Source organism: Labrus bergylta, chromosome 6 (genome assembly GCF_963930695.1).
Source record: "Labrus bergylta chromosome 6, fLabBer1.1, whole genome shotgun sequence".
In the NCBI taxonomy this organism is placed as follows: domain Eukaryota; kingdom Metazoa; phylum Chordata; class Actinopteri; order Labriformes; family Labridae; genus Labrus; species Labrus bergylta.
In genome coordinates, this window is record NC_089200.1 from 24,278,771 (window position 1) to 24,305,283 (window position 26,513).

The 26,513-nt window shown below is 41.2% G+C and overlaps 1 protein-coding gene across 1 annotated transcript; it reads left to right on the forward strand.

The window, feature by feature from the left end:
* Nucleotides 1–622: 622 nt before the first annotated feature.
* Nucleotides 623–21,052, forward strand: LOC109993401 (desmoglein-2.1-like). The gene is made up of 14 exons (XM_065956050.1): nucleotides 623–781; nucleotides 4,574–4,702; nucleotides 5,795–5,950; nucleotides 6,657–6,798; nucleotides 7,842–8,002; nucleotides 8,496–8,630; nucleotides 9,664–9,852; nucleotides 11,314–11,756; nucleotides 11,869–12,011; nucleotides 14,051–14,272; nucleotides 15,901–16,143; nucleotides 17,866–17,996; nucleotides 18,439–18,729; nucleotides 18,897–21,052. The coding sequence occupies exons 1-14, from the start codon at nucleotides 731–733 to the stop codon at nucleotides 19,923–19,925; spliced, it is 3,465 nt and encodes a 1,154-aa protein (XP_065812122.1). The 5' UTR covers nucleotides 623–730; the 3' UTR covers nucleotides 19,926–21,052.
* Nucleotides 21,053–26,513: the final 5,461 nt, after the last annotated feature.

Here is a 26,513-nt window from a genome sequence, read left to right on the forward strand (position 1 = left end):
GTATGTGAATAAATAATTAAACAGCGTCTCGGTGAATTTGTCATCCATATTACTGGCTTTATGCAAGTTTTTCATCTTAGCATTCTGCTGTTGAAGAGCGCATTGTAGAGAAGGGTGTGTTGTTTTTCCTGCGTTATTGCAGATTGGGCAGATTATTCAAAATCAGATACCTTAATCTGGAGGGGTTTACTCAGAGACTGAATCCTTTAGACAGGAGAAGCGTTCTGAAGTATACCATCTGAAATATAGACTAAATATAGACTCTGAAAATAAATAGTATCAACATGTACGGAGAGTATCATCTTGTGTTTGTTGTTGTGCTTCTCCCAGACTCATTGTTATTGGTAGAATAATACAACAAACAAATCCGCATCATAAAGAACTATTTTCTTAAACGTTTCACATGAAGATTCAGACGCATTGACACCGGAGGGGTCAGGACCGCCACTTTGAAAAACCCTGGGCTAGACTACGGCAAGTTGGCCTACAGGTGAGGTGGTGAAGTTTAGAGCTTGTCTCTGACAGAACCAGCGCGCCCCCTACCTGAGGTGTGTGTGTGCGCGCGCGCGCGTGTATGCGTGCACGTGTAAGGTCCTCTGCTTGTGTCTCCCTGTGAGTGAGGCACTCCTCCTCTTCCATAAGCTTCCTATTCACTCCATCAGCCGAGCTCATTGTTTTTCAGGAACTCTATCGACTCACATCTCACGGGTACTGAGGCTTTTCTTCAGACATGTTTCGGCTCTCGTCGCCCGCTCTGGCTGTGCTCACGCTGCTGTTTGTGGTGAGTAATGGGTAACAGGTGTTATGTCGAGAAATGCATCCCTGCTGACAATTGCGTGCACCTCGCGGAAGTTCTGTGATGACAGACTATCTGAAGTTTATACCTAATAAACATGAAGTGTCCATATTGTTTTGTAGACTCGGTAGAAGACGCATTGTCATTCGTCTGCGTGAATAAGAGCTGCAAACTCTGTTTGACTCTCAAGTGTCTGTAGAAGTAATTTAAGGGATGCTGAAATTTGGTCTTTCAGATTTTGAATTGTCTTGCAAGGTTCATTAAATTCTCGGCATGGATGCATTTCTCTGCATAACTTGTCTCACTTGGACCTCTGACTATCCAACGATTTTTTTTTTTTAAACTAGTGTAGTGTTGTTTGTTCTTAGGTAAAACTGCGTTGCTTAGCAAACCTGTTAACACAGAGAGCAGAGCTCCCGTTAGCCACCTGTAGATAGAGACTAAATTAATATAGATTTTAAAAAAATGAATCAGGCGTTTTCCGTTCGCAACATTTTCTTCAGACAGACTGGGATATTTGGTTTGTACGGAAGAGGATTAGGGCCACACACACAAAAAAAATAGAGTTCTGACTTTAAAGTCAGAACTAGGGGTACCAGCAAAAAGCGTGGCATGCTTTGTCACTGCTGTGTGCACAATTATAGTTTAATGATACTGTATTTTTGTTCACAGCTATAGTTTAATGATGTATTTTTGTTTTTTGAGTTGCAAGATGGTGTACCACCCAGGTGAAACTTTTATGTAAACTACTATGGAATTGCTTAAATGAGTAGCCAACTTACTCTTTTCACCACATTTACATTCAGTTCTCTAGTTGAATGTTGATGAAGCCCCTTATTCCATATAGGTAAAAAGAGATAGGGTAAATAAGGTTTAAAAAAAACCAGTATTTTGACAATGTTACAAAGCATTTTATTATCATTCATATTGGACACAAATGTAAGAAAGATATTAGTCCACTGGCATTAACATCGAAGGAAGTGTGTGGACAATTATGAAATGCAAAATGAATAACATTCAGTCCTGCACAGTGACTATCCACCGGAGTTGGTCCTTACAGGTACCCGTAGTTCTGACTTTTTTCTCAGAATTCTGAGTTTAAAGTCAGAACTCTATTTTTTTACGTGTGGCCCTAATCCTTTTCCGTAGGTTTGCTTACTTCTACACTTCTTAGGCTAATAAAGTTATCTTGTTTATGATTAGCCTCCAATTATAGGCTAAAAGACCTGGGTGCCATGACAACAAAGATGTAAAAGATGTAATCTGGGCTAGCTTGAAAAAAAAACAACAACATATTGGGTCTCCATGCTGTGTAGCTAGATGAGCCTCCTGAATTTGCACCCAAAAAGCTGTCAAAACTTTCATTTATGAATGCCAACTCAGCCTCCATAATTCTTGACCGGGAAAAAGGCAGAAAAAGGCGCGGAGAACACAAAAAACCTTTAAAAAAAACCGACCGCAAATCACAAAGATGCTGATTTCGCATGGGACTAATATTATCACATAACTTCTGTGTTTGGTGAAACACGGTAGGTAATTTGCTGTGGAATTTTTACTTTACAAATTATGGACATAGAAGATTCGCACAGCATAAAGATCACAGACGACCTCCACATTTATTACAAATTACTAGAAGTCCCTGGGTAACACTAGTTCTGTGCGAATAGGCCTTTACACGATGTGGGGCCATGCCCTTTTCTTTGTCATGTCGTACCTTTTCTGCCCATGCATTGACTAAAATATGAGGCTCAAATAAACTTCTAAGGAATGGAGGGTGTGTCCGCGTCTATACTCTCCAAACAGCTACATAGTACGTGACAGATTGATGCCTCAACAAAAGAGCCTGCACTCTATCTTTTTCTTTCTGTTATTATTATACAACTAGAGCACACTCATTTCAGAGGAATGTCGCCTGACGATGATGCCAAATGCTGCAGGAAGACCTACAGCTACTGTCCAGAGGGGTGGCCAAAAGGATTTCAAGGCAGACCCATGCCATCCCCTTATCATACTCGACTTGGCTATTTACCTTGCCAGAGGTGGGACAACAGCTGTCAACAGGCAGCTCATAGTTTTCAGTGTGCAGATGTTTGCAAATGTCTGCAAAGTGGCTGTGATTAGTGCAGACAGGAGGGGTAATCAAGTCAGTGCCCTAGTTAGGCCACCCCATTCCAAAAAGTCTGGACCAAAACAGTATGACTTGAACATTATGCAGCTCCATAAACTGCACAGCCTACTGGGTTTGCAATCTGCTGTAATAGCACGATTAACCTGTAAAATATCTGCTTGAATATTTGTCTCCAGCAGACTTTGCCTTTTGTTTGGAGAAATACAGTAAAGCTTAGAGTGCAAATAGCTCATGAGTATGCATTTCTCTATAAAAGTTGTTTATAATGTGTTTTGGCCTATAGAGACTGGAAATAGAAATAAATTCCTTTTAGTTAACATTTCCGCTGATTTGACATCTCAGTTGACACTTTAATTATTCTCTCACACAATCTGTTTAACTTTCACATGATCTAATCCGATCCCTACACACCATGAAAACTCTTCTACAAGTTTAGCTCTTATAAAGTGACAGGCTCACTCATAATGTTACCTTCAGTGTGTACAGGACAAACAGGCCAGAGGTGTCCCATCGAACGGACCCACCTTGGTCTAGAGTCCAGACTTTGCAACAGCTCATCGTCTGTCCCTCTCTTCAGACCTTGTTAAGATTTTAACACGTCGCTTCTGCAGCGTATGAATGCGAGTTTCCTGAGTCTGCCTTTCCACCGTAAACAATAGGACATGGGGCAAGAAAGCCAGAGCCACATCTCCTTCCAGAGAGGGGCGTGGTCAGACACAGCTCATTTACATTTAAAGGTACAGAAACAGCCTGTTCTGATCAGGACTGAAATAGAGGGGTTTATAGGCATGATCAAATACAGGATCAGAGTGGATTTAGAACAAGAAACTTCACAGACATGTTTCAGGGAGCTCTGAGACTTATTTTAAAGAATCCATATTATGCCCTTTTTGTGGTTCGTATATTTAATCTATGTACCTACTTTTGTACGTTCACAATAGCTAAAGTCCGAAAAAAGTGTCTGTTTTCATGTACTGCTCCTCCTTGCTCCCTCTACGCTCTGAGTCTGTCAGCTACGCTCTGCTGAGCCCACACTGTTAGACCCCACGTGGGCCAAGTCTGCTCTGATTGGTCTGCCAATCAGCTCTGTCGTTATTGGTCAGTTGCTCAGCACGCGTTTTGGAAATTTCAACATGAGCCACAACGAGCCAATGGGCTTAGATCAGTGATCTCACACTGACAATGACGTCGGACTGACACATTTTTATCGAGGGGGGCTAGAACCGAGCGTTACATGCTGCTAATGCTACAGCTAACAGGAGGACGTAGGAGAAGCAGCGTTTCCGCAGACTTTGAATTTTTGCAAATAGATGTGCCTAAACATGCACAGGACACTTGGAAAACACACTAAAGAGCATATAAAACTAGAAAAAGCATAATATGGGACCTTTAACTGGTTGAAAAGGAGGATCATATGTGACCTTTAAGAGGCAGAAATCTCGAGCAGAACCAGACTCATGATGAACAGCCATCTGCTGAAACTATGTTGGGTGTTGGAAATTGAGATAGAGAGAGGCAAGAAGAAGGATAGAGACTTTAAGAGAGTTTAAGTTTGATTAATGAATGTGATGCAGATGTTGTAAAATCAACGAGTTATCATGTTTATGATTTTTGCCGTAAACGAGCAGCCCTTATCTCTTGTATTGCAGTTCCAGGTCGTTACTGTGGTAACGGGCAAGTCTGGAATCCATCAGGCTAGAAGAAAAAGGGAATGGATTCTTCCTCCATTGCCACTCATGGAAAATGAGGACTACACAAAAAAAGAGTTTATCGCAAAGGTGAGTCACTGGACTGTTAATGCACTTTCATTCTAACCAATTCTAGATCAAGACTGCTGCTTTAAGCTGACAGATGAAGCCATGGCAGTAAGCAGCCTATCAATACTCACTCACTATGCAATAAAAAAACAAAAAAACTATGAAAATGTTTCATGTGCACTGTAACCTTGTTTGAAAAGTAATTTTAAAGCATGTAAATATTACACGTACAGCATGTAAATTCCACCACTAGGGGGCTCTCAATGAAAACAATAACAAAAGATTACGTCAAAGCTGGCGGGGAATCATGGGAGTGATTCTCTCTGCTACCCCCGATGAAAACGGACTCCGAGTTGACCGTAGTTTTAAGACAAACGATTGAAACCGACCTGAGAAAGGTAGGTAGAATGTTTACCTACAATGTATCCAAGTATAATTAACATGACCTTTTCCTGCTTCCTTATGCAGCGGCCTTTGATGTAACATTACATCCAGTGTTTCCATGGCAACAGTAAACATGTCGTGTTTGTCATGGCAGCTCTGCCATAGCGGACACCACAACAAGACACAGGCCATTACAACTATAAAATGAAGGATTTATTTGGCTTTGATAACTGTTGGAAATATTTGAGAAAATTTAAAGAGATACTTCACCCGTAGAAGTAGTGTAGTAGAAATGTGAAATAAATGTAGTAGAAATGTGAAATAAATGTTGAAGTTGGTGCCTTCTTGGCCAAGAAAAGGCAGAAAGTGTCTTTTTGGCTCATGTGGATGAAAGACACCAACTCCCAGAATGCACAGCAACGCAGGTCACTCCCAGTGACCTAGGGTACTCTATTTATAGACATTACACATACGGCCATTTCCTCAACTGATTCCGAGATTTCTTTTTTGCGTCTCTTCAGTAGCAGCTGTGGCTCAAATCATAACCATTTCAGTTTGACCTTTTGTCTGCTTATCAAGGACTTGTGAGCAAATTATTTGCGAACGGCCCTGAATGAATGCCTCCAAATGTGGCTTGGACGTCCAGCTTGACTGAAGGATGTCTTTGTCTCAATTTCTTTAGAAATCGAAGAACAAGTTCACTGTCCTATCCTCTGTTTTGTGTTTCAGATTCGATCCGATTTGAAAGCAAAATACCAATTGCAATACCGTCTGGAAGGCCGCGGTGCGAGCGAGGTACCCTACCATGTGTTTACAGTAGATCCTGACACGGGATATATTCGGGTCACCAGAATTCTGGACAGGGAGGAATTCTCTGTCTACAATGTAAGTTATGCATTTTTTTTTTAAAGTAATTTCTGATTTTATTGTATTTGATGAGATTATAAAACTAGAGTCGTCGCCTCTCAACCCGAAGGTCGAGGGTTCGATCCCCAGCTGAGCAACATGTCCGATGTGTCCTTGGGCAAGACACTTAACCTTGCATTGCTCCCGCAGTTACTTCTACTTCTACTTCAGTTAGTTACTTCTGATGGATGGTACTACTACATAGCAATCAGTGTGTGAATGTGTAGGTGTGAGCTGCGGTGTAAAAGCACTTTGAGTAGTCAGAAGACTAGAAAAGCGCTATACAAGCTCAAGTCCATTTACCTTAGATGTTCAAAATATAATTCAGTGGTCTCCTTCTCTCAGGCAGAATCCAAAGAAAGTACTGGAGCACACAGATCACTTGCGCCTCATTTATTCAGGTGCAAAGGACCAACGTGTCGATGCACTGTTTTCTTTGTCAGAGACAAACAGTACAGGTGCAGATTTGAAAAAGCTGAACACTACTCACAGCAATTCATCACTCATTGGTTAATGAGAGTGGGAGCTAAGCAGGGAGTTACTGTGACAGCACTCACTAGTAGCCCATTACACTGTATAACATCCCAGAAAGTGGCCAGCTGTTTGTAACTTGTATGAATGCTTTTCTATTATTGTAACCACAACTGCAAAGACAAGCGAATAAGACTTGTGTGTTCTGTTCCAGCTGCTTGGTGTTGCTAGAGCCAAAAATGGTAGCGAGCCCGAGACGAGAATTGGCATAAAAGTCGAAGTTAAAGATAAGAATGACAATACGCCGATTTTTTCTACTGAAAACCAAGGGGCGGTGAAGGAGCTTAGCAATCCAGGTAAGCTTTTCTGTTTTTTTATGCAACTCTTACAAATGTGTAAACTGGCATGTGATGGCAAACTAAACCTACACATCGTGAGGGATCAACTATTTTTTACCTCTTTCAGCTAAGGGTGCATTCACACCTGAGCAGTTAGACCTGTTTGAAGCTCTGGTGCGCGGGTAGTTCCTTTGGTTTGGGGTGGTGTGAATGCTCAAACGATCTCTGGTGCGGACCACAGAACTGAACTCTAGTTCGCTTAAACACAGGGGGTCCCCGTCTGCTTTCGAGTGCACCAGAGTTCGGATCGCCTTGCGTGAGAACGCGATCCGGACCATACATGACAAGTGAACCAAAAAGTGGTGCATTGTGGGTGGAATTTGGCCCAGCTGTAATCAATGTCAAAAATAGGTTAGCAGAGCGTTAGCAGAACATTAGCATTGCTAACAATATATCAGCGTTCAGTCCTCCGTTGAGTGAATGTCTACATGCCTCTTCTATATGTAGTTACAAATCCACGTCGATTTGACAGTTTTACCTGACACAGCAGACACAACTTTATCTCCATTTAAATGTAGAATACCAAAAACCACTACATAAAGAAGCGGGAGCTGCTACTGAAAGCTGCCTTACTGTTGCTGTATGTGCTGCTGTGATAAAAAAACGTCATGTAAATTATACTCAGATACATTAGCTCGTCTGTAAACATATTCTCTTCTTCAGGTCGGTTTCTTTTTTCTTTTTGTAGTATTGATTGAAAGCCCCCTGGTGGCGGAATCTACATATCGTATCTTTAATAGATCAAAATACTGACAAGCTGCGCCACGCTACAGGATGCCATTCTTCCACTGTCCTGTTGTCTGCTTCAGGATCAAAGTGCAGCATCAGACCGCGTGGCAGTAACTACTGACCGGAGCTACAGCCCCAACAAGATTTTCACCAATGTGAAGTGAATGGTTATCCACCTCACATTGATGTTATCAGTGCATATCAGAAAATAGGAAGTCTAAACTTGAATTGCTCCATTGAATGACTGCTTCTTTTCATGTTGTTATTTACAGGGACACCAGTGATGACAATAAATGCAACTGATAAGGATGAACCAGGGAATGACAACTCTAAGATCAGCTACAGACTCATCAGTCAGGATCCACCACATAACATGTTCTATATTAAGAAAGATGGGACCGTTTGTGTCAATAGTCCTCTTCTGGACAGAGAGGTATGCATTACACCAGTGTTCCCTGATTAGTTTATCCTGAGGGCCAAATTATTGAGAGAACATCAAGCTGAGGCTCAAAACATCTGTACGTTTTCAGTCATTGTGTAAATAAAAGTTACTGTATTCCTAGATAATATTGTTGTTTTATACTTTTAACAAGTAGTAGTGCAGTGATTCGGAGTCCTAAAATCCTATGCTAAAGCTGACATAAGGGAAAAAATGATTGCAGAATCTTATTAAAAAAATACTTGTATTGGGGTTTTCTCCAGCAGTAATAAGGAGTTATCAAAAGCAACCACTTGTAAAAACAAACTGCAACTCACTGGTTTTCTTCTGTAACTATTTTCATTCTGTCTGTCTTCATGTCTGTGCCCTGCCCTGCTGTAAATGTGTTTTAAAAGTGATATTAGACAGGACAGAAATGTGTTTGTTGACAGTTGTTACACTTCCGTTTACACCTAGTTTAAGATTGTCTAATGTTTTCTTCATTCAGAAACAGAACAAGTACACTCTGAAAGTGATAGGGGCAGACTTAGATGGCAGACCAGGCGGAAATACCGGCACCGGCACTGTTACCATCAATGTCCTGGATGTGAATGACCACCTGCCCACTCTGGAAAAAGAGGAGGTAGATTTCTTTCTCACATTTATCTTATGAAAAGTTTAAATGCATATTTTTTAGTCCGAAAAAGTAGTTTCCTACAAGGTTTTAGAATTGTTTGGTTTGGGAGCACCGACGGCCTGGTCGTTATGTCGGGCCCCACATGTGCAGAGTCTATAGTCCTCATCGCAGTGGCCGTGGGTTTGAATCCGCCTATGGCGCTTTGCTGTTTTGCCGTTGGTCAGTTTAGATAACACGCCAACTGTCAGTCACTCAGCAGTGGCCGATCAGGTAACAGTACCCGAGGAACTTTCTGGAATAACGTTAAGAAAAAGAAAAAAAAAACACAAAAGAAAAAATAAGAATGATGACGAACAAGGACATCAGCCAATCAGATGAATAGGAAGTGGGAGGAGCTTCCAAGCCTCATGTGGCACTTTTTTTTGTTCTTTGTTTTTGTCATTTTTGTCTGTGTGAGCCGTACATCAGTCTTCTGTCTTTCTTATCCAATAAAGGCAAAAAAAGCCCCAAAATATCTTTAAATGGTTCCTTATAAATATAAATAATACATAGAGAATAATTAAGTAGCAGATCAAACATTTAAAGCCTTTAAAATTGACCTATCGCAAAACCCCGCGCACTTCCAGACAAACAATGGCAGCTCATTGGGTTGGCAATTTTTAACACTGAATAGCATATTTAATTTGAGGCAATGGTGTTTATGACCTTTACAGATCAACAACATCAACAATTTTCATGTGGTTGGGCTTGAACTATGAACTTCCACATCAGCTCACACTGATTTTTGATTTTTAAAAACTGAGACCAAGTTAAAAAAGGTGATATGATGAGCTAACTTTAAGAAGCTAAAGTTTGATGAGTTTACCCCATGCACATCGTTTAACCATTTTTCTGATTTATAACTAAAGAAATGTCTTTGTTTCAGTGAATTATGTAGCTGCACAAAATGTGATTGGCCTGTGGCGTTCGCGGACAGGGCTTGGCAATGGGTCAATTCTTATCAACAAATATGTACTCTCCCTGTGTGTTCAACTTGCAGTATGAGGGAGAAATTGAAGAAAACACAAAAGATGTGGCGGTGATGAAACTCAAAGCAAGTGACCTAGATCTGAAGGGCACAGAAAACTGGGAAGCCGTGTTTGACATCGTGAAAGGCAATGAAGCGGGGTACTTCAGTATTAAAAAAGACCCAGAAAACAACAACGAGGGGATCCTAATGCTGGTCAAGGTAATGTTAAAAGAGTAACACACCCAGTCTTTTGTATAATGAACGTGGTTAATGCAGTGACTTTTCCATCATGAAAAAAAGATGATACTGTATGTGTTACGGTACGGTGTGTAAAACAAGGGAGGTGGACCCAAGGGCAGAAAAAACAAAAATATTTAATTAAACAAAAAGGCCAAAGGCAACAAAAACTTACTTACAGAAGTTCAACAAAAAACACAGGGATCAAAACCAGGGAGCCACAGAGGAGCACGAGCAAAAAACTGACATACCAACGACTGACATCCAGACTACATACAACATACAATGAACGGACACAGAAGGCAAGAAACACAGAGACTAAATACACAGGGGAATCAGACACAGGTGAGACTAACAAGACACAGGTGAGGACAATCAGGGCAATCACAAAGGGAAACACACAGAGGCAGGAATACAAGAAACACTGAGGACGCACAGAACTCAAGACTGATGAAAACACACTAGAACATAAAGAAACACTGAAAATACAAAACGAAATAATACCAAATCATGACAGTATGAAAGTATGAACTATAACCTGTGTGAGATGTTTAAATACGGGCACTTTATCACCAATTTAAAGGTCACATATTATGCAAAATACACTTCACCATGTTTTTATAACACTAATATGTGTCCCTAGTCTGTCTAGTATTATTATGAGAAAAGTCCATCCTCTCCGTTTTTGGCCTGCTTCACTTTTCAGAAAATGTATGCTCAAACATGCTGTTTGGAGATTTTCCCTTCATGACATCACAAAGGGTGCTAACCCCTCCCCCAGGTGGGTGACACTCCCATAGCTAGTTGTTTGTTCTAGCCTCTGAGCCTGCCTTCTCACTGTAAACAATAGGACAAAGAAAACCTGAGCCACATCCCCTTCCAGAGAGGGGGCGTGGTCAGACACAGCTCATTTACATTTAAAGCTACAGACACAGAAACAGCCTGTTCTGAGCAGGGCTGAAATAGAGGGGTTTATAAGCATGATCAAATACAGGTTCAGAGTGGATTTAGAACAAGAAACTTCACAGACAAGTTAACGGGAGCTCTGAGACGTATTTGAACTGGCTGAAGAGGAGGATAATTAGTAAAACATGGTAAAGTTTAGTTTGCATAATATGTGACCTTTAAAGTTTTTAATGACACAAATCAAAAGGGCATATCTCTCCAAATCCTGCTTTAAATGAGCTAGTTTGTTTTCAATTTAATTACTCTTTATGATATGCACTGTAAATGACCTTATCTTATTTCTGCTATTATGTTATCTCTTTCTTTGTTTTGATCTTGACAGAAAACTTTACTTTACAACTTTAACAGGTTTTAAATTACCCATTAATAAACTTGAAACTTGGAATGAAGTTTTCTTCTTCTAATCTAATCATTAATGATGCTGTTTGTTGTCAATGTCTTCTTGTTTGTAATGTCCTTGTGTGTGCTACCTCTTAGCCCGTGGATTATGAGAAGGTGAAGAGCCTCGATCTTGGAATTGTTGTGAGAAACAAAGTTCCACAATACGATGGATCCACGGCATCTGTTCATGATGTACATTATGAGGGAGATGAAGAAGGAGGAGGGGGAGGAGGAGGAGGAGGAGGGGGAGGAGGAGGAGGTGGAGGAGGTGGAGGTGGAGGTGGAGGAGGAGGAGGAGGAGGAGGAGGAGGTGGAAGCAGCGGCACTGGATCCACAGGATCCTCATGGCAAAGTGGGACCAAATTTAAATCCTATCCACTCAAAATCAAAGTGAAGAACGCGCCGGAGGGTCCAGCCTTCATCCCTGAAGTCAAAGCCATCCCCCTCTTAGAGGGAGGCAGCACCGTCAAGGTTAATGATGTCATTGCACGCTACCCTGCAATAGACGGAGACACTCTGGAACCTGCTAAGAAAGTCAGGTCAGTGCACGCATAACCACATCCACATGAAAGCCTCTCCCGTTAAAACTGCAATGTCAGCATATGTTTCTACACTGATGATAATAACTAACATATCGTGTTTCTGCTGTAGGTATGTAAAAGGCTCAGACCCTGGCAACTGGCTAACCATCGATCCAAAGACAGCAGAGATCAAACTGAACAAGCTTCCCGACAGAGAATCTCCATACCTGGTCAATGGGACATATTTGGCTAAAGTTCTGTGCATTAGCGAAGGTAAACTCTTCCACTAAATGCTGTTGAGCTTGTCAGTTGCTCAACTGCAGGGGATGCACTAGTTCAAGCTTACAAGATGGCATCAGCTTCTACAGACACTTTTTACCATTCTTTGCAGCGATTTTGAGCTCAAATGTATAATAAAAGTAGACTTAGGATTCATCCTCTGGGGACCATTAACAACAACATCTTATATATAGTGATTTCACACTCTTGAAAACCTCCTAAAGTTTTCATGACCTGTGCTACCTCCCTGTATTTAATGAAACGTCTCAAGTGGCAACCTTCGTTGCAAAATCCTGCAGTTTGTTAAGTGTCCACTAGAGGCTGGCTGTAGTAGCATGGGAAGTCACATACACACCCATTCAAAACAGAATGTTTTTACAGCCTGGTTCAAAAAAATAAATCAGTCTGATTAGGTTTTGATTGGCACACATTGTACGGGGGGCGAATTGTTTGACAACTCATCTGTTTTGATTTTATGAACAATGCGTTTTGATTCACAAGGCACATAGTTGACCTGATTGACAGGCGGGCACAGTGTAACAATTTTTCAAAAGGCTTGAAACCCGCCTCAGCTACAGCTCTCAGCCTGTCATTAAGTTGACTAAAAGTTAGGCTGATTTCCAGCATGCAGACCGCCATCGATGAGACTCCAAAACCCCCTGCATTAACAGATGGGTGATGTCACTCAGGCTTTGTCCATTAATATTTACAGTCTATGGTTCTTTTGCGTTCTTTTATTGATATTGTGTTTTTTGTCGAACTACAGCCAGCATTGACTTGAATGCAGAAATTCTCACTAAAGGGTTGTACAGCAAATTCTATTGCTTCGTCCGCCACTTCCGTGTTGTTCTTTTAATGTCATGTCTAGACTCCTGAGACACCCTCCCCTCCCTTGGGTATGAAAGGGATGGCCACCTCCTGTCAGGATCATCTGTGAACAAACAAGTCGGCAACATTTCAGGGGCGTGCCTATGGTAAAACGACACTATAGGGGAATATGGGATAGGAAACATAGGACATTCTCTGGGAATTGATGAACTGAATCCCATTTGAATGCTGTATGATTTCATTAACGTACATGGATTAGAGGAAAACTGAAAGACAGATACGTTTTGAGATTTAGGATTTAAATCTATTGTAAGTTGCTAGCCAGCGATAAAAACTTTACTATCAGTCGATGGCTTAGCTGAATATGGACGGAGTGCATTAGAAGCCCAGCAGTTAAGTACATGCAGATATCTAATTGAGGATAATTGCTTCCCCCTTAATATAAGCGTCCCATGAGGCCTTACCATTGGTAATTCATGTGTGTCCCCAACTAAGGAGTTACATCTTTCAATCTGACTGCTCAGATTTAACCTATTGTCGACTGATCCTTAATTTTTATGAATTAATTTTTTTGATACATCAAAATGTAAAAGGCAGCACTCTGACCTTTAGAGTGACACCTCATTTGGCCAATTACAACATTTTATTTTCTGTTAAGGGGCAGAGGCAACTGAATCTCAGTTGGTAGCGTTGGTCGTCTCTCAACTGCAAGATTTGGGGTTCGATCCCCAGCTCCTGCAGCAGCATGTGTCTGATGTGTCCTTGGGCAAGAGACTTGTCCCCGAATTGCTCCCGCTGCTTCGTCAGCAGCGTGTGAACGTCTATGAATGGGATTATTTCCTTCTGATGGTCACTCAACATAGCAGCCTCTACCATCAGTGTGTGAATGTGTAGGTGTGACCTGTGGCATAAAAGCGCTTTGAGTCGTCAGAAGACTAGAAAAGAACTATAGAAGCTCAAGTCCATTTACCACGTACCACTTACCATAGCAGGAATGGAACAGTCCTTGAGTTTGATTGTGAGATTGGCCGAATGAAGTTCTTTCCAATGAATCATTGATTATTGAACTGTTTGGGGTCACCTCTCGTAGTTCCAATAGCTTTGTAAAAAATGTTCTTTACCAGTTTTCTCTGAACTTGATTTAGAAGAATGTAAATAAAAAATGAAGGAAATGCTAATTGTTCTTTTTTTGTTTCTGCTCTCAGAAATGCCCTTTACAACAGCCGTCGGCACCGTCGCCATCCAGGTGGAAGATTTTAACGACAACTGTCCCATCGTGACCAGTAACCACCAGACGATGTGTACCACGGCTAATCATGTTATTGTCATCGCTAAAGATGAGGATGTGTTTCCCAACGGAGCCCCTTTTGTCTTCAACATCATCCCAGAAGGAACTGAGGGTAAATGGCAGGTGGAGCCTCTTAATGGTGAGGAGATTCTGCTAATTCTGTAAACAAAGTCACTGTAGAAAGATCTAAAAATGTAAGAGCAGATATTAACGCATAGTTTTACATGAACCTGTTTTGAAATTCATTTCTTCCTACAACAGATTTTATTAAATCTTGTTTTGTTTTTACAACTACAACTGCAAAAGTAAAAAAAAAAAAAAAAGCATTCTACACATTACACGTTGCTTTCAAATATTTGCCTTTGTTTTGATCATGACTCACATAAATACATGATCCTTCCAATGATACAGGAACAGATTGCATTTTTATTACAATCTAAATGCAATCTGTTTTCAATTGAAAAAGTATTGAGGCGCAATATTGTACAAGAAAAAACAAAACAAACGATAAACCCAAACTTCCAACACTAAATTTGCAGTGTTCCCATTTCCTGTTTGACATTTCCAGCAAAAATGACAGGTCGACATCTTTCTTTTGTGGAGTCTGGATGGTGTGTGATATCGTCTATTGCAGTCTCTTATCATGTGTGACCTTTCCCCCCCGCTTCTAACCACATAGCGCGGCTGTGGCTCAGTTGGTAGAGTCAGTCGTCTCTCAACCTGAAGGTTGGAGGGTTCGATCCCCAGCTCCCCAGCAGCCACATGTCCGATGTGTCCTTGGGCAAGACACTTAACCCCAAGTTGCGTATGAATGGTATGAGTTACTTCTGATGGTCACTTTACATACCAGCCATTACCATCAGTGTGTGAATGTGTAGGTGTGTAGGTTATCATTTACATCCATTCATATTTTATAAAGGCTTATTTTGTGGCTTTTTATGCCTTTAATTTGAGATTGGAAAGTAGAGAGTCAGAAATTGTAGAGAGCAAGAGGGTAGGGAATGACATGCGAGACAGGAGACACAGGTTGGATTTGAACCTGGGCTGCCCCCTTGGAGGACTATGGCCTCTGTACATGGGGTGCGCACTAACACCTAGGCTACCGGTGCCCCCTTAATCATGTTTGAGACACATTTATTTTGTCCTTGTTCTTCTCTGTGGTACCTGTATATTTAAAAGAATAATATACGCAACAGTTATCTAAGAAAGAGGTACTTGTGTAGTAAAACTGTTAAGCTCTGCAGTTTAGTGATGGGTAGTTCAAGATAGTATGTGACGGTGACGTTACCCCGATAATAAGAATCAGACAAAACAAAGCTTGTTTTCTCTGTATACATCCAGAAAATGTTCTTTAGGGTCTAATCGTTCTAATCGTTTAATGTATGATAGGATCATTCAGCGGTTTAACCCTGCAAAGCTTCTGCTTCTGAAGTCATTTCTCATCATATTTGAAGTGCTAAAGTGGGAGCTGGGTTTATGGTGTGACGAGGATATTTTTTTTTTCCGAAAGGTCTTCTAAAGACTTGAATGGTGAGCATCATGTGTTCTGTATCCATCCAGGCTCCCTTTGCACGGAAACATCCTGCTACCTGGATATTTAGTCTATTAGATAGTCAATCAAAAACTTGCTGATATCCACTGTCCACCATAAGTCTTTCCTTTGAACCTTAAAAAAGAGAGAGGAAATTGGATCTTAAGTATTGAATCCAGGGGGCTGCTTAAAGTCAAGTAAAGCAGTTTCTAAACATTTTATTTGTTTGCCATCAGACACCGCAGCTATCCTGAGGGCTCAGGAGGAAAAGTGGCCTGGTTTCTATAAGGTGACATTTGAGGTGAAAGATGCACAAGGAGAGGCCTGTTCAGAGCCACAGGAAGTAGAAGTCCAAGTTTGTACCTGTGAGGATGGAGTAGTGTGTGGGAAACGAGGAGCTCAAGGTCAGCTGGGAAAAGGAGCAGGACTGGGACCCGGAGGCATTGGCCTGCTATTTCTGGGCTTGCTGCTGTTACTACGTGAGTATGATGTGGCATTTTAGTCTCACATGGTTAAATGCTTAAAGTACTTCTCTATGTTCATTGGAACGAGGACAAAATATGTATATGCAGTAAGTATATCAAAAGACGTGCTCCAGTAACTTCTGAGGTCAAAAATAATATAATAATAACAGCTGACTTTGTCGTGTTAGTAACTGTTCTTGACTAAAACAGGCTCATATGCTGAACGTCACTGAAATCATGAAATTGTGCAACTTTGTGTCAATATTCATTTAAAATAATTAGAATTATTTATAGGGGACACATTATCTAAAATCCACTTACACAGTGTTTTTGAACATATATTTGGGTAACCTGAGTGTCTACAGACCCACAAAATGTGACATAAACCCATCCAGTCCTTTGTTTGTGGTCTGCATAAGTCTTACAACACAGAGTATAATGCTTTGTTTCAAACTCGCTCACCTTGTGACGTCACAGTGGAAATATGGTAAAAAAAAAAATCCCCTCCCCTCCCCTGGTATCTCCACCCATGGACTCCACCCCCAGCCTAGAACAAAACTTTTGTGCAGGTCTGCCATTTTTATTCTCGCTATAGAGGAGACACACACGCCAAAACGGAGCGTTCAGAGACAGCTGGTTTATACAGGGGTCACAAACCTCCTCTGGTGCTTGATTCATGTTATATTCTGGCCAAAGCACAGAACAGATGTTTAATTTAGACCACAGGGGACTGTTTGAGAAGTTGGACAAGGGGGATAATGTGTCCTCTTAATAATCCTTAATAATCTTAATAAGCCTTTATCGTATCTGTTTTTGTTTTTGTAACATATCTTTTTGTTTATCAATGTTAGATTTTATTAATCAAATATTTAATACAACCCACTGTTAGGTACATTTTTACAACTATCAATATGCTAATTAGAGCCTGGCCTCTAAGGGTGGTTTCACACTAGGGACCCTGGATATGAGTACGCTTGAACCCAAAGTCCAGCTCATTTGATCATTGTGAACACAAACATACTGCAATCGAACCCTACTCGGGGACCTTGCCCGGGTCCGCTTGAAGAGGTGGTGTCGAGAATGATTCATGTGTACTCTAGTACAGTCCTCGGGAGATGTGAATGCAACCCATACTCAAACAAGGAAGTGGAACGCTATATAACGTAATTCTAAACGTCTCCAGTCACTTAAAAAAACCATTGTGATGGAGCCAAAAAGAAAAGATGATATCCGTATCAAATTAACAAAAAGGCAAAAATATGACCTCACTGAAAAGCGAACTCGGCATAAAAGTAGTCAAGGGGGCAAAGATATTCAAGCAGGAACTCTGTATTTCAATATCAGTGTGACATCAAGAGACCTCGAAGTTATTTCAAGCCCCAAAAACCTGGTTCATATCTGAAGCAGTTCCTCAAAATAAATGTAATAATACTTGCTAAATAAGCATGAAACAAAAAGTTCAAAATGATAGAATCATATGTTAAGTCTGAGACACTCTTCATCTGTATTGAATCTTCAGAATAAAATGGACCCATGACTGGTGTAACTCACTCATAAAACTCGCACACAATAAGGTGATTCAGAATACAAGTTTCAAGGTCAACTTAAATGTTCCACGGTTAACAGGAGTCACGTTTGTAAAATAAATCAGACCATGTTGCTCGTGAAGAGTTAGACTTTTAAGTTGTTGTCTACTTCAAGAGAAGGACCACCGTGTTTTTTTTGTTTTTTTTCCAGTTATTCCTCTGTTGCTGCTCTTCTGCCAATGTGGAGGGGCTGCTGGTACCTCAGGGGGCTTTAAAGAAATGCCTTTTGACACAAAGTCACACCTCATCAACTACCGCACTGAGGGCCAAGGAGAGAACACGGTAAGACCAACACATTACCTATAAAACCCATCCTTGGCTGCTACTGTACATACTAGCTGCTCACTATTAAGATTATGTATTTTTTAAAGCGGTTATCTTTTGTGAGCGGCTGTGTCTTCGTTGGTAGAGTCTGTCTTCTCTCAACCTGAAGGTTGGGGGTTTGATCCCCAGTTCCTGCAGCCACATGTCCGGTGTGTCCTTTGGCAAGACACTTAACCCCAAGTTATTACCACTGCTTCATCAGTGCTAATATGAATTTGAATTAGTTACCTTTGATGGTAACTTTACAAAGCAGCCTCTTCCATCAGTGTGTGAATGTGCTTTGGGTAGTAGGTAGACGTGAAAAGCTCTATACAAGCTGAAGACCATTTGCCAACTTACTTCTTGGCAGCAGAATAACTGTTGATGTTGACCTAATATTTGTCTCACTTGCCTTTGGCAGGAGGTGCCACTGTTAAACTTGCCAACACAAATGGATGGAGGTTTGGCAATGACTAACATTCAGACAACAATGGCGCCCATGACAAGTATGGGATTCCAGCACTCCGTCGCCTCCATGGATATGATAAACTATGGAGAAGGATATCAAAGAGAAGGGGCGTGGGGGACGATGAACGAGCACCGTGGCAGTGGCTTCTATTCCGAGATGGAGAGCAGAGAATCCGGATTGGGTGGAGGACTTTTTGATGGCATGGCTCTGCCAGACTATGTCCTTGCAGATTACTACTCTCAGGTGAGGATTCGTTGAAATGTTTTTACTTTTTAATTTCCGAGAAGACGGTAATTGAACTCAACAAAGTCGATATAGCTTAAAAATCGCATCTGAAATTGATTTTTTCAGCTAAAAAACATACATGTTTTGCTTTTACTTAAAACGTTTTATTTTTTCTCTTTCAACAGAAGCTGGCCAGTGGAAATGAGAACCTTGGAGTTAAGGATGGCATTTTGGTGTATGACTATGAGGGCAATGGCTCCCCTGCTGGCTCAGTGGGCTCAGCGGGCGACCTGGAGTCTGACAACGGCATACAGTTCCTTGATGACCTCGGGCTAAAGTTCAAGACCCTGGCTGAGGTGTGCGGAGGCAAGAAGATCCAAACTGAAGTCAAAAAAGTGAGGGCTCCCGCTCAGACTTCAGTGTCAAGTGTTATTACTGCCCAACAGCTGCCACCTCCACCCCAGGTGCAGCCAACCATCCCGCAAGCAGAGCGCACTGTGGTCAGGGAGACCGTGAAGGAAAGCACAGTGAGAGAAGGGATGACCAAAGTGAACGAAGGGATGACCAGAGTGAACGAAGGGATGGCAAATCAAGGCCAGATGTTCATGCTACAGCAGCAACAGCCTGTCTACTACACCACCACCCCTATGATTCAGCCGATGCATTACGTAGTCCAGCCACAGGTTCAGAATACTGTACTTCTGGCAGAGGCACCATCCACCAACCTGCAAGGCATGGTCCTGGTTAATGGAACCCAGACTCTACCTTCCCAAGGCATGATGGTCCAGGGGCAGTCCATGATTTCCACTGCACAAGCCCAGGGCCCAGGAATGATGCTGGTAGGAGGGAGTGGAGTCCACACTGGCATCCCCTCTGGTGCCCAGACCATGATGGTCGTGGAGGGTAAAGTCCCTGCAGGGTCATTAAAGAGGATGAGGGGAAGCCAGACCAGCGTGATGCAGGGGGGCACTTTACAGTCAGGTGGCTTTTCAGGGACTCAGAGAGTCATGGTGGTTGGAGGGCCGACAAGCAGCCAAGGGCAACTGATCCAGGAAGCAGGAGGTCTGTCCCCGACGAATCTGGTCCCTGGCTCTTCAAGAGTCAGAAAGGGCAGCACATCTGCTCGCTCTCACAGTAGTTCAACCACCACCACTGTGAGCACAGGTCCCACCATCCGCAAGGTGGTAGTGAAGGAGTCCAAAGAAATTCGCTGATTGAGACACTGTAAGGACCTTTTCAGTGACACCAAAAAGACTTTCTCTTCTCTTGTGTGGTTAAGCTGGTGATGGGAATGCTTGTGGGAGTTAAATCATGCAAAATTGCTAATAGAGGTGCAGGGCAGTTACCCCACTCTTCTGTATTTAAATTTGGCATAGCAATAAATAAAAAAAAAGTTTTTTAAAATAAATACTCCAACCAGGAAATGGGAAAATAACTAAAACTGGAAAAATATAACTGAAAATTTTAAATAGTAAGGTGCCTGTCTGAAATGATTGAAGCTAACTATCCAACAACGTTACCCTGCCCCACATCTCTACTGCTTTGTACTTTGCTGGCATTGAGCACTGCACCACAGCCACCTCCAGAACCCCCCTTCCCCCCTTTTTTGAAATGTCTTACATCATAATACATTTTCATTATTCTTAGTAACAGCTGTCTCTTCTTATCGTCACCTTTATCTGAAGTGACAGAATGTACCGCAGCTTTAAAATTATCGTATTTTACTTCAAACTATTGTACGTATTTAAAAAAAAAAAAAAAAAACACTCTGAATGGCACAACTATCCCCTATACTGTAAATAAACGAACGAAGGGACAAACTATAAAAGTGTTGTTTGCTTACTGCTCCACCTCCAGCCGCTGTGTAGTTGAGCTAGTAGCATCTTGAGTTGTCAAGTTGTGATGTGCGTTTTTTTACAGTCTGTCTGGCATAACGAACCACGGGTGTTAACTGGGCATCAGGTGATGATCTGTTTGGCAGGTAGAGCCTGGCAGCAGAGAGGGGGGTCGCGCTGCTCAGGTGCTGAATGGTGTGTATGTGATGGCCACATCAGTCATGCTGATGTGATTGGTTGCTCTCAAATCCCAAACATTTTTTGATTGTTTGGACATTGAAATTGCAAAATAATCGTACTTTTGGCCTTTTCTGCAATTAGTGATCGTACAGAGGGCTAAATGGTACAAATACGATAGTTATCGTACATCTGGCAACACCGTACACATACAACCATGTCAAGCTTGTCAATGTGTGTCTATGTTATTTCTTTTATGTCTCTTGTCTTTTGGTTACAGTTACATTTTGTCTGTTGTTTTGCACAAATAAAATCATTTTGAAACACTGTATGTTAGTACCACACTGGTTTCAATATAGATACTTTTATCCAGCTCTAGTGGTCATTGGCTTTCTGGGATCTATCCCCATCTCTTAGAGTTTTTCTACACTTTCAAACCACCATGTTCTTTACTGAAAGTTTCTCAGTTTGCTTGAACCATGAACTTCACCTAGAACTAATGCCCTTCCCATGGCAAGACATGCTTCATAATGAACTGCATTGTAGGGTTGATAAATGTAAAATGATAAAATTAAAACTTTTAGAATCAATTCAAACTTGCAGGTCAATCTATAATCACCTGTTAAAGGACCACATCGGGTCCCTGTTAAGCTGCATAGGAAACTATGTTGATAGATAAAACACTGGAGCATATTCTTTATGGACCCATGGGTCTCAGATTGAGGTATAAAGTAAGTAAATTACGTTAAGCTGCCATATGTTGCAAGAGCTTTGGACCTGTATGCATGAAACTATGGACAAAGTAGATCCCATTTATACCAAGAAGGAAATTACATGTTTGCCACATGTGCAAACATGTGGATGGACTGAGAGAGCTTCAAGAATGGAGAGAAAAGATGATGAGGGTGACCTACACACAGCGCAAACAACCACAAAAAATATACACACACAGCCATAAAGAAAGTTAGTATAGAATTACAGATTAGGGAAACATCACCTTTAGTGATATCACTGTTTTTCAGAGTTTTTCAGACTTTCAATCATTTTGTACTTTGATGCTTTGGCACTTGTGTTCCTGAAACATATATCCCAATAAAGCCTCTGAATTGACTTGAACTGATCAGATTGATATACTTCTGTTGGGAAAGCCTTTTTGATAGCAGAGGATTACTAATTTAAACTTTTGGACTTAGGACTGATTACTTTTTAAAAAAAGGGAGAAGTATGAGTACTTCTGCATGTTATTTTTGAGTATTTCATTTTGTCCTGTGTTGATACCTCCACCTGGCCACTAGGTGTCTCTATCCTATCTGTTTGAGTGTTCATGTGGCAGGAGCTGAGTCCATTGTTGGAGGTTCATCAGCTGGATGAGCTTTACCTGGCTCCAATGCACAATGGTGTCTTTAGTCAGGCATAAACACAACCACACATCCATACATGTGCCACACTCTTTAACAGTTCATATCCATTACCCATGATTTTTAATACTTGATATTGTTTTATGTTTGAGACAATACATCTTCATTATTGCTAACTCAACAATATCTCCCAGTTACAAACATGTAACTACACGCTCTGATTTGCCAGTCAACCACAAAAATGAAACTGTGGATAGTTAGTAATCTAATTTCTGCCTGTGTTGATTTCTGTTGTGGCATTAACTGGTCGGCATCAAAATGGTGGTGAGAATTGTGGAGTATATTTTGTTGAATTGTTGGAGTTGATTTTTGTGAGTGTGGCTGATTGTTGTTCCATTGATATGTGTTGTTTAAGGAGGTCTAACCATTGTGATGTGCAGATTTTTTTCATACTTTTACCAGTTGAGCAGTATTGTGTTCTTGTCGATAGTTAGTGCTACAAGTAGGGTTATTGTGATCTCTTTTGAGTTTGTGTTAAGTTCGTCCAGATTGCGGGGAGGATAGTGGGAAGTTGTAACCAATGAGTTGGGATAGTGTGGTGGTGATTTCTTTCCAGAAGTTATGTATTGGTGGACAGATCCAAAATGCGGGGAGGTGATCTTTGGCTATGTTGGATGTGCAGCTGGTGCAAATGTCTGATTCAGCTATTCCCATGATGTGCATCTTGTGTTGCGTGAGGTGTGTGAGTGTATTAGCTGTCTCCAAAATACCAGAAGTCTCAAACACACATCCAATATTAAAATGTCAAAGAAGACTGTGACCTGCAAAGTAAAAGGTGCCTTATTGTTAGTCAGAAGACTTGAAAAGCATATACAAGCTCAAGTCCATTTACAATTTAAGAATTTAGGAGTATTCCCTGGATGTAGAGGATGGTGTGTGGCCTACAGCCAACAGTGTGCCGGTCTGTCTGGTCGACGGTCCAAGGCGGGGCTCAGTCATCCCAGATAGGCAGGATGAAGCTTGCTCTCTGGCTTCATTCACACTAAAAACAGAGACTTCTTGGTGGAGGTGTGGGAATGATTGTTCTTTATATTGTACCTTGGTATAATCAGAAAGTAACCCTTTCTCTGATTTACTGCTTTCTTTTGCCAACACTGCCCCGTCTCTTCGTTTAATTTAGTCGAATTCTTGTCTACCACTTATCTGTGTATTGTCTGCTGAGCTGACTAGAGGCAACTAGAGGCAAACGTTTAATGGTGCCCTTACAAAGAGTAACTGGCAGATCATACTCATTAACTTTGTGTTTAAAAACATAAAGATGAACTACATCTACATGTACTTCATATTTTTTTGCTTTTATTTTCATTAGTTATGATTGTTCTTCCAAAGTAATTGGTGGGAAGTTGTCAGTCCTGGGTTCAGGTGATGACTTTGCAGGAAACTCACATTTTCCTCTTTAAAGGGTTATTTCAAAGAGCGATTTACTGCACAATAACTTCAACAGAGAGAATTCTCTCCCATGTCTACAGTGCGTCCTGATTGCACGTTGACTGCACTATGGCACTTTGTAACTTTGACAGCAGAATGAGGCCATGAGAAATGTGTTTTACAGCACTGGTTCATAAACCAGCCTTCAGTTATGAAAGAAGCTTTTAAGTCCACCTCTGTATGGTTTGATACCATGGCTGTGGCTAGCCATCACATATCAGTAAGTTTTTTAATTACCCAGATAAAATGAACATTTTATCTGAATGTCTTGTGAGTCTATATACCCCTTATTTTTTGAGAAACTTGGTGGTTATTTAACTTCAACTCAACTTTTTATTTGATTTATCTCGGGCCCCGTTTACACTTTTTAAAATGTGTTCAGAGTTATCTGATCATAAGTGGACACACTTGAAGGAAGAATGTGCAACATTTTACTCAGATAAAGCATAAGTTTCGTTTATCCTCTGTAAAAGTCTCTTTGAGTCATGACTGTCTACAATGAGTGAGAAGCTCGAGTCCCACTGGCTGTGATGTTGTCAGAGCCGTGTTTACATGTCACCACGGCTGGCTCCTTCCCATCTGTATAAAGCTGTTTTAGTCAGGTACTAGAGAAAAGAAGAAAAACTTACTCACTGCTTATTTGGATGTCACATAAGTGTTTCTAGATCGCGGTCATTCTGTGCCACTTTATAGCTTACATGAAGCTATAAAGTGGCAGAACTAACATTAGCCCACTAACACAACAGTGCAGGCCACAGGGAATTGTAACCTGCTTGAGCTAAATGGTGGGTTCCATTTGATAACTCCTCTTTGTGAACACGGAGGGGTTGGATGTGTGACGCTGGAGGAGAGCGGAGGCTTCAGTACAAGAGTGTGAGGTGTCACCAAACAGCAGTTTGTTCTGGTTTCATACTGGTGCTCAAGGGTGACATCTACTGGATCAAAAAGTCCCACATTCTTCCTTAAAGTATAGATATTAACACAAAAAAACGAAGATGTATCAACAACTGAGTGATTTTTTTAATAACCCATTGAGATCAAGATCTCTTTCACAAGGGTTACCTGGCCAAGAGGGCAGCAGCACACATCATAATAAATATTACATGATTAAGAATCAGTTAACTAACAATAAGCTAAGAGCAGACAACAATATACCCATGTGACCCATGTTCAGGTTTTCATAGGTCAAAATACTCCAGTGCATTAAGAGTACAGATGTTACATTCACTCACTATAAAAAGGCATCTTTTGACATCAGCGCACTGAGAATGGACCTGACAATAACAAGCTGTGTTCAACTGAGCACCCTTCAGGGAGCGCTGGTAGTGTAGTGGTCAGTGTGCGTGATCCATGCGGAGGCAAAAGTCCTCTGGGTAGGCAGCCTGGCTGCTATCCCTCATGTCGATCCCTAGTCTCTCTCTTCCTGGTTTTCCAGCTCTATCCACTGTCCTGTCTCTACAATAAAGCCCCAAAATAAATCTTTAAACTAAGCACCTTCCAGAAGTGAATGTTTGAATAATTGTGCCAGAATAGTGTTGGCACTCTTGAATGAGCGTGAATCCTGCTTATTCAACCCTACCACCAATATTAAACACAAAAAGCAACGTTCAATTTAACAGGGAAGTGGCTTTAATGTGACCCATCAAATTACTATTGGTTCATATATAAGACACAGGGTTTCTTCTTGTTCCATTAGGTGTTACTTGTTGACTTTTTAATGATCTTGTGGGAAAATGAGCAATGACATAAAATACAGCATGAGCAATGACATGAGCAATGACGCTGAGGGTGTGTCTGAGCTCAGATTGGCCCTCAGGGGAGATGAGTTGCTAAGTAATTATCATAGGTTATGTTTGATTCGTTTTCAGTCTGTGTATGTGTGTTCTGGTGCTTCTGGTTGACAGAAGTCCGTTTCCTGTATAACCAGTTTTAATGCTGAGCACACACCTGACGGTATTACTCCACCCTTCCAGTCATCAGGGCTGAATCATTTTCGACTTTTCAAACATGAGATATGGAGCAGCAAGCCGCCGTGTTATTCAACCACCTGAACACCTGATCATACATTTAAAATGATTAAAGCAACAATATATAACTTCTCCACCTTAAAGTAGTAGTTTCAAAGTTGATCGAGAAGTACAACAACTTTCAACAGGGGGGATGGCGTCTGTCCCATTGTCCACAGATCGCTGGGTCGTCTGCTGACAGCATTTTGTAGTGTAAGTGGGGTCACTGGTCACGGTTCTCTCATGAGACCTGAGTACAGCTTTAACACACTAGCTAGCTAGCCCATCTCAGTACTGATAGATACAACAGCTGAGGCTAAGAGATTTAAGAAGACGGTGACAGAGTGACCAAACAAAAGCCGAGTGTATCCCTGTGGATAATATTTAGAACATAATGGATGTAACATTAGGCTCTTTGTTATCTCTAAAATCGTTATTCATGTTTCACATCAAGGCTTGATCCAAAGGCAACTGCACTTAGTTGTTAGTGAGTCCAACTAAGTTGCCAGTTGCCTTTGGATCAAAGTTCGATATACCATGACCTAGTTGACTGAGAGCCAACACAGACCTCGAGTTTCCCAGCGTTACCGGATGCTCAAAGCCATCTAACCCAAGGTGTGTCTCAGGCTCTCATACAAATTAATAAATAAATCAATATCACACCAAAAGTTGTCTCTACAACGGCCTCTAGCAGAGTCATATCTGGTTTTCTTAATGATCTGGAGGCGGACATATCTGACTGTAGATGTTTTATTTAACTTGTATTGCTCTTTTTGATGGCCTTGTTGTTAATGATTTAGGACTAATTTTGATGAAAGGTTCATATATTTTGTGATTCCTTTATCTATGTTAAATGTTTTTAAGTGTTTTATGTCTGAAACCCTGTAAATTGTGCTGTTGCCTGTCTTGGCCAGGACACTTTTGTAAAAGAGTTTCTT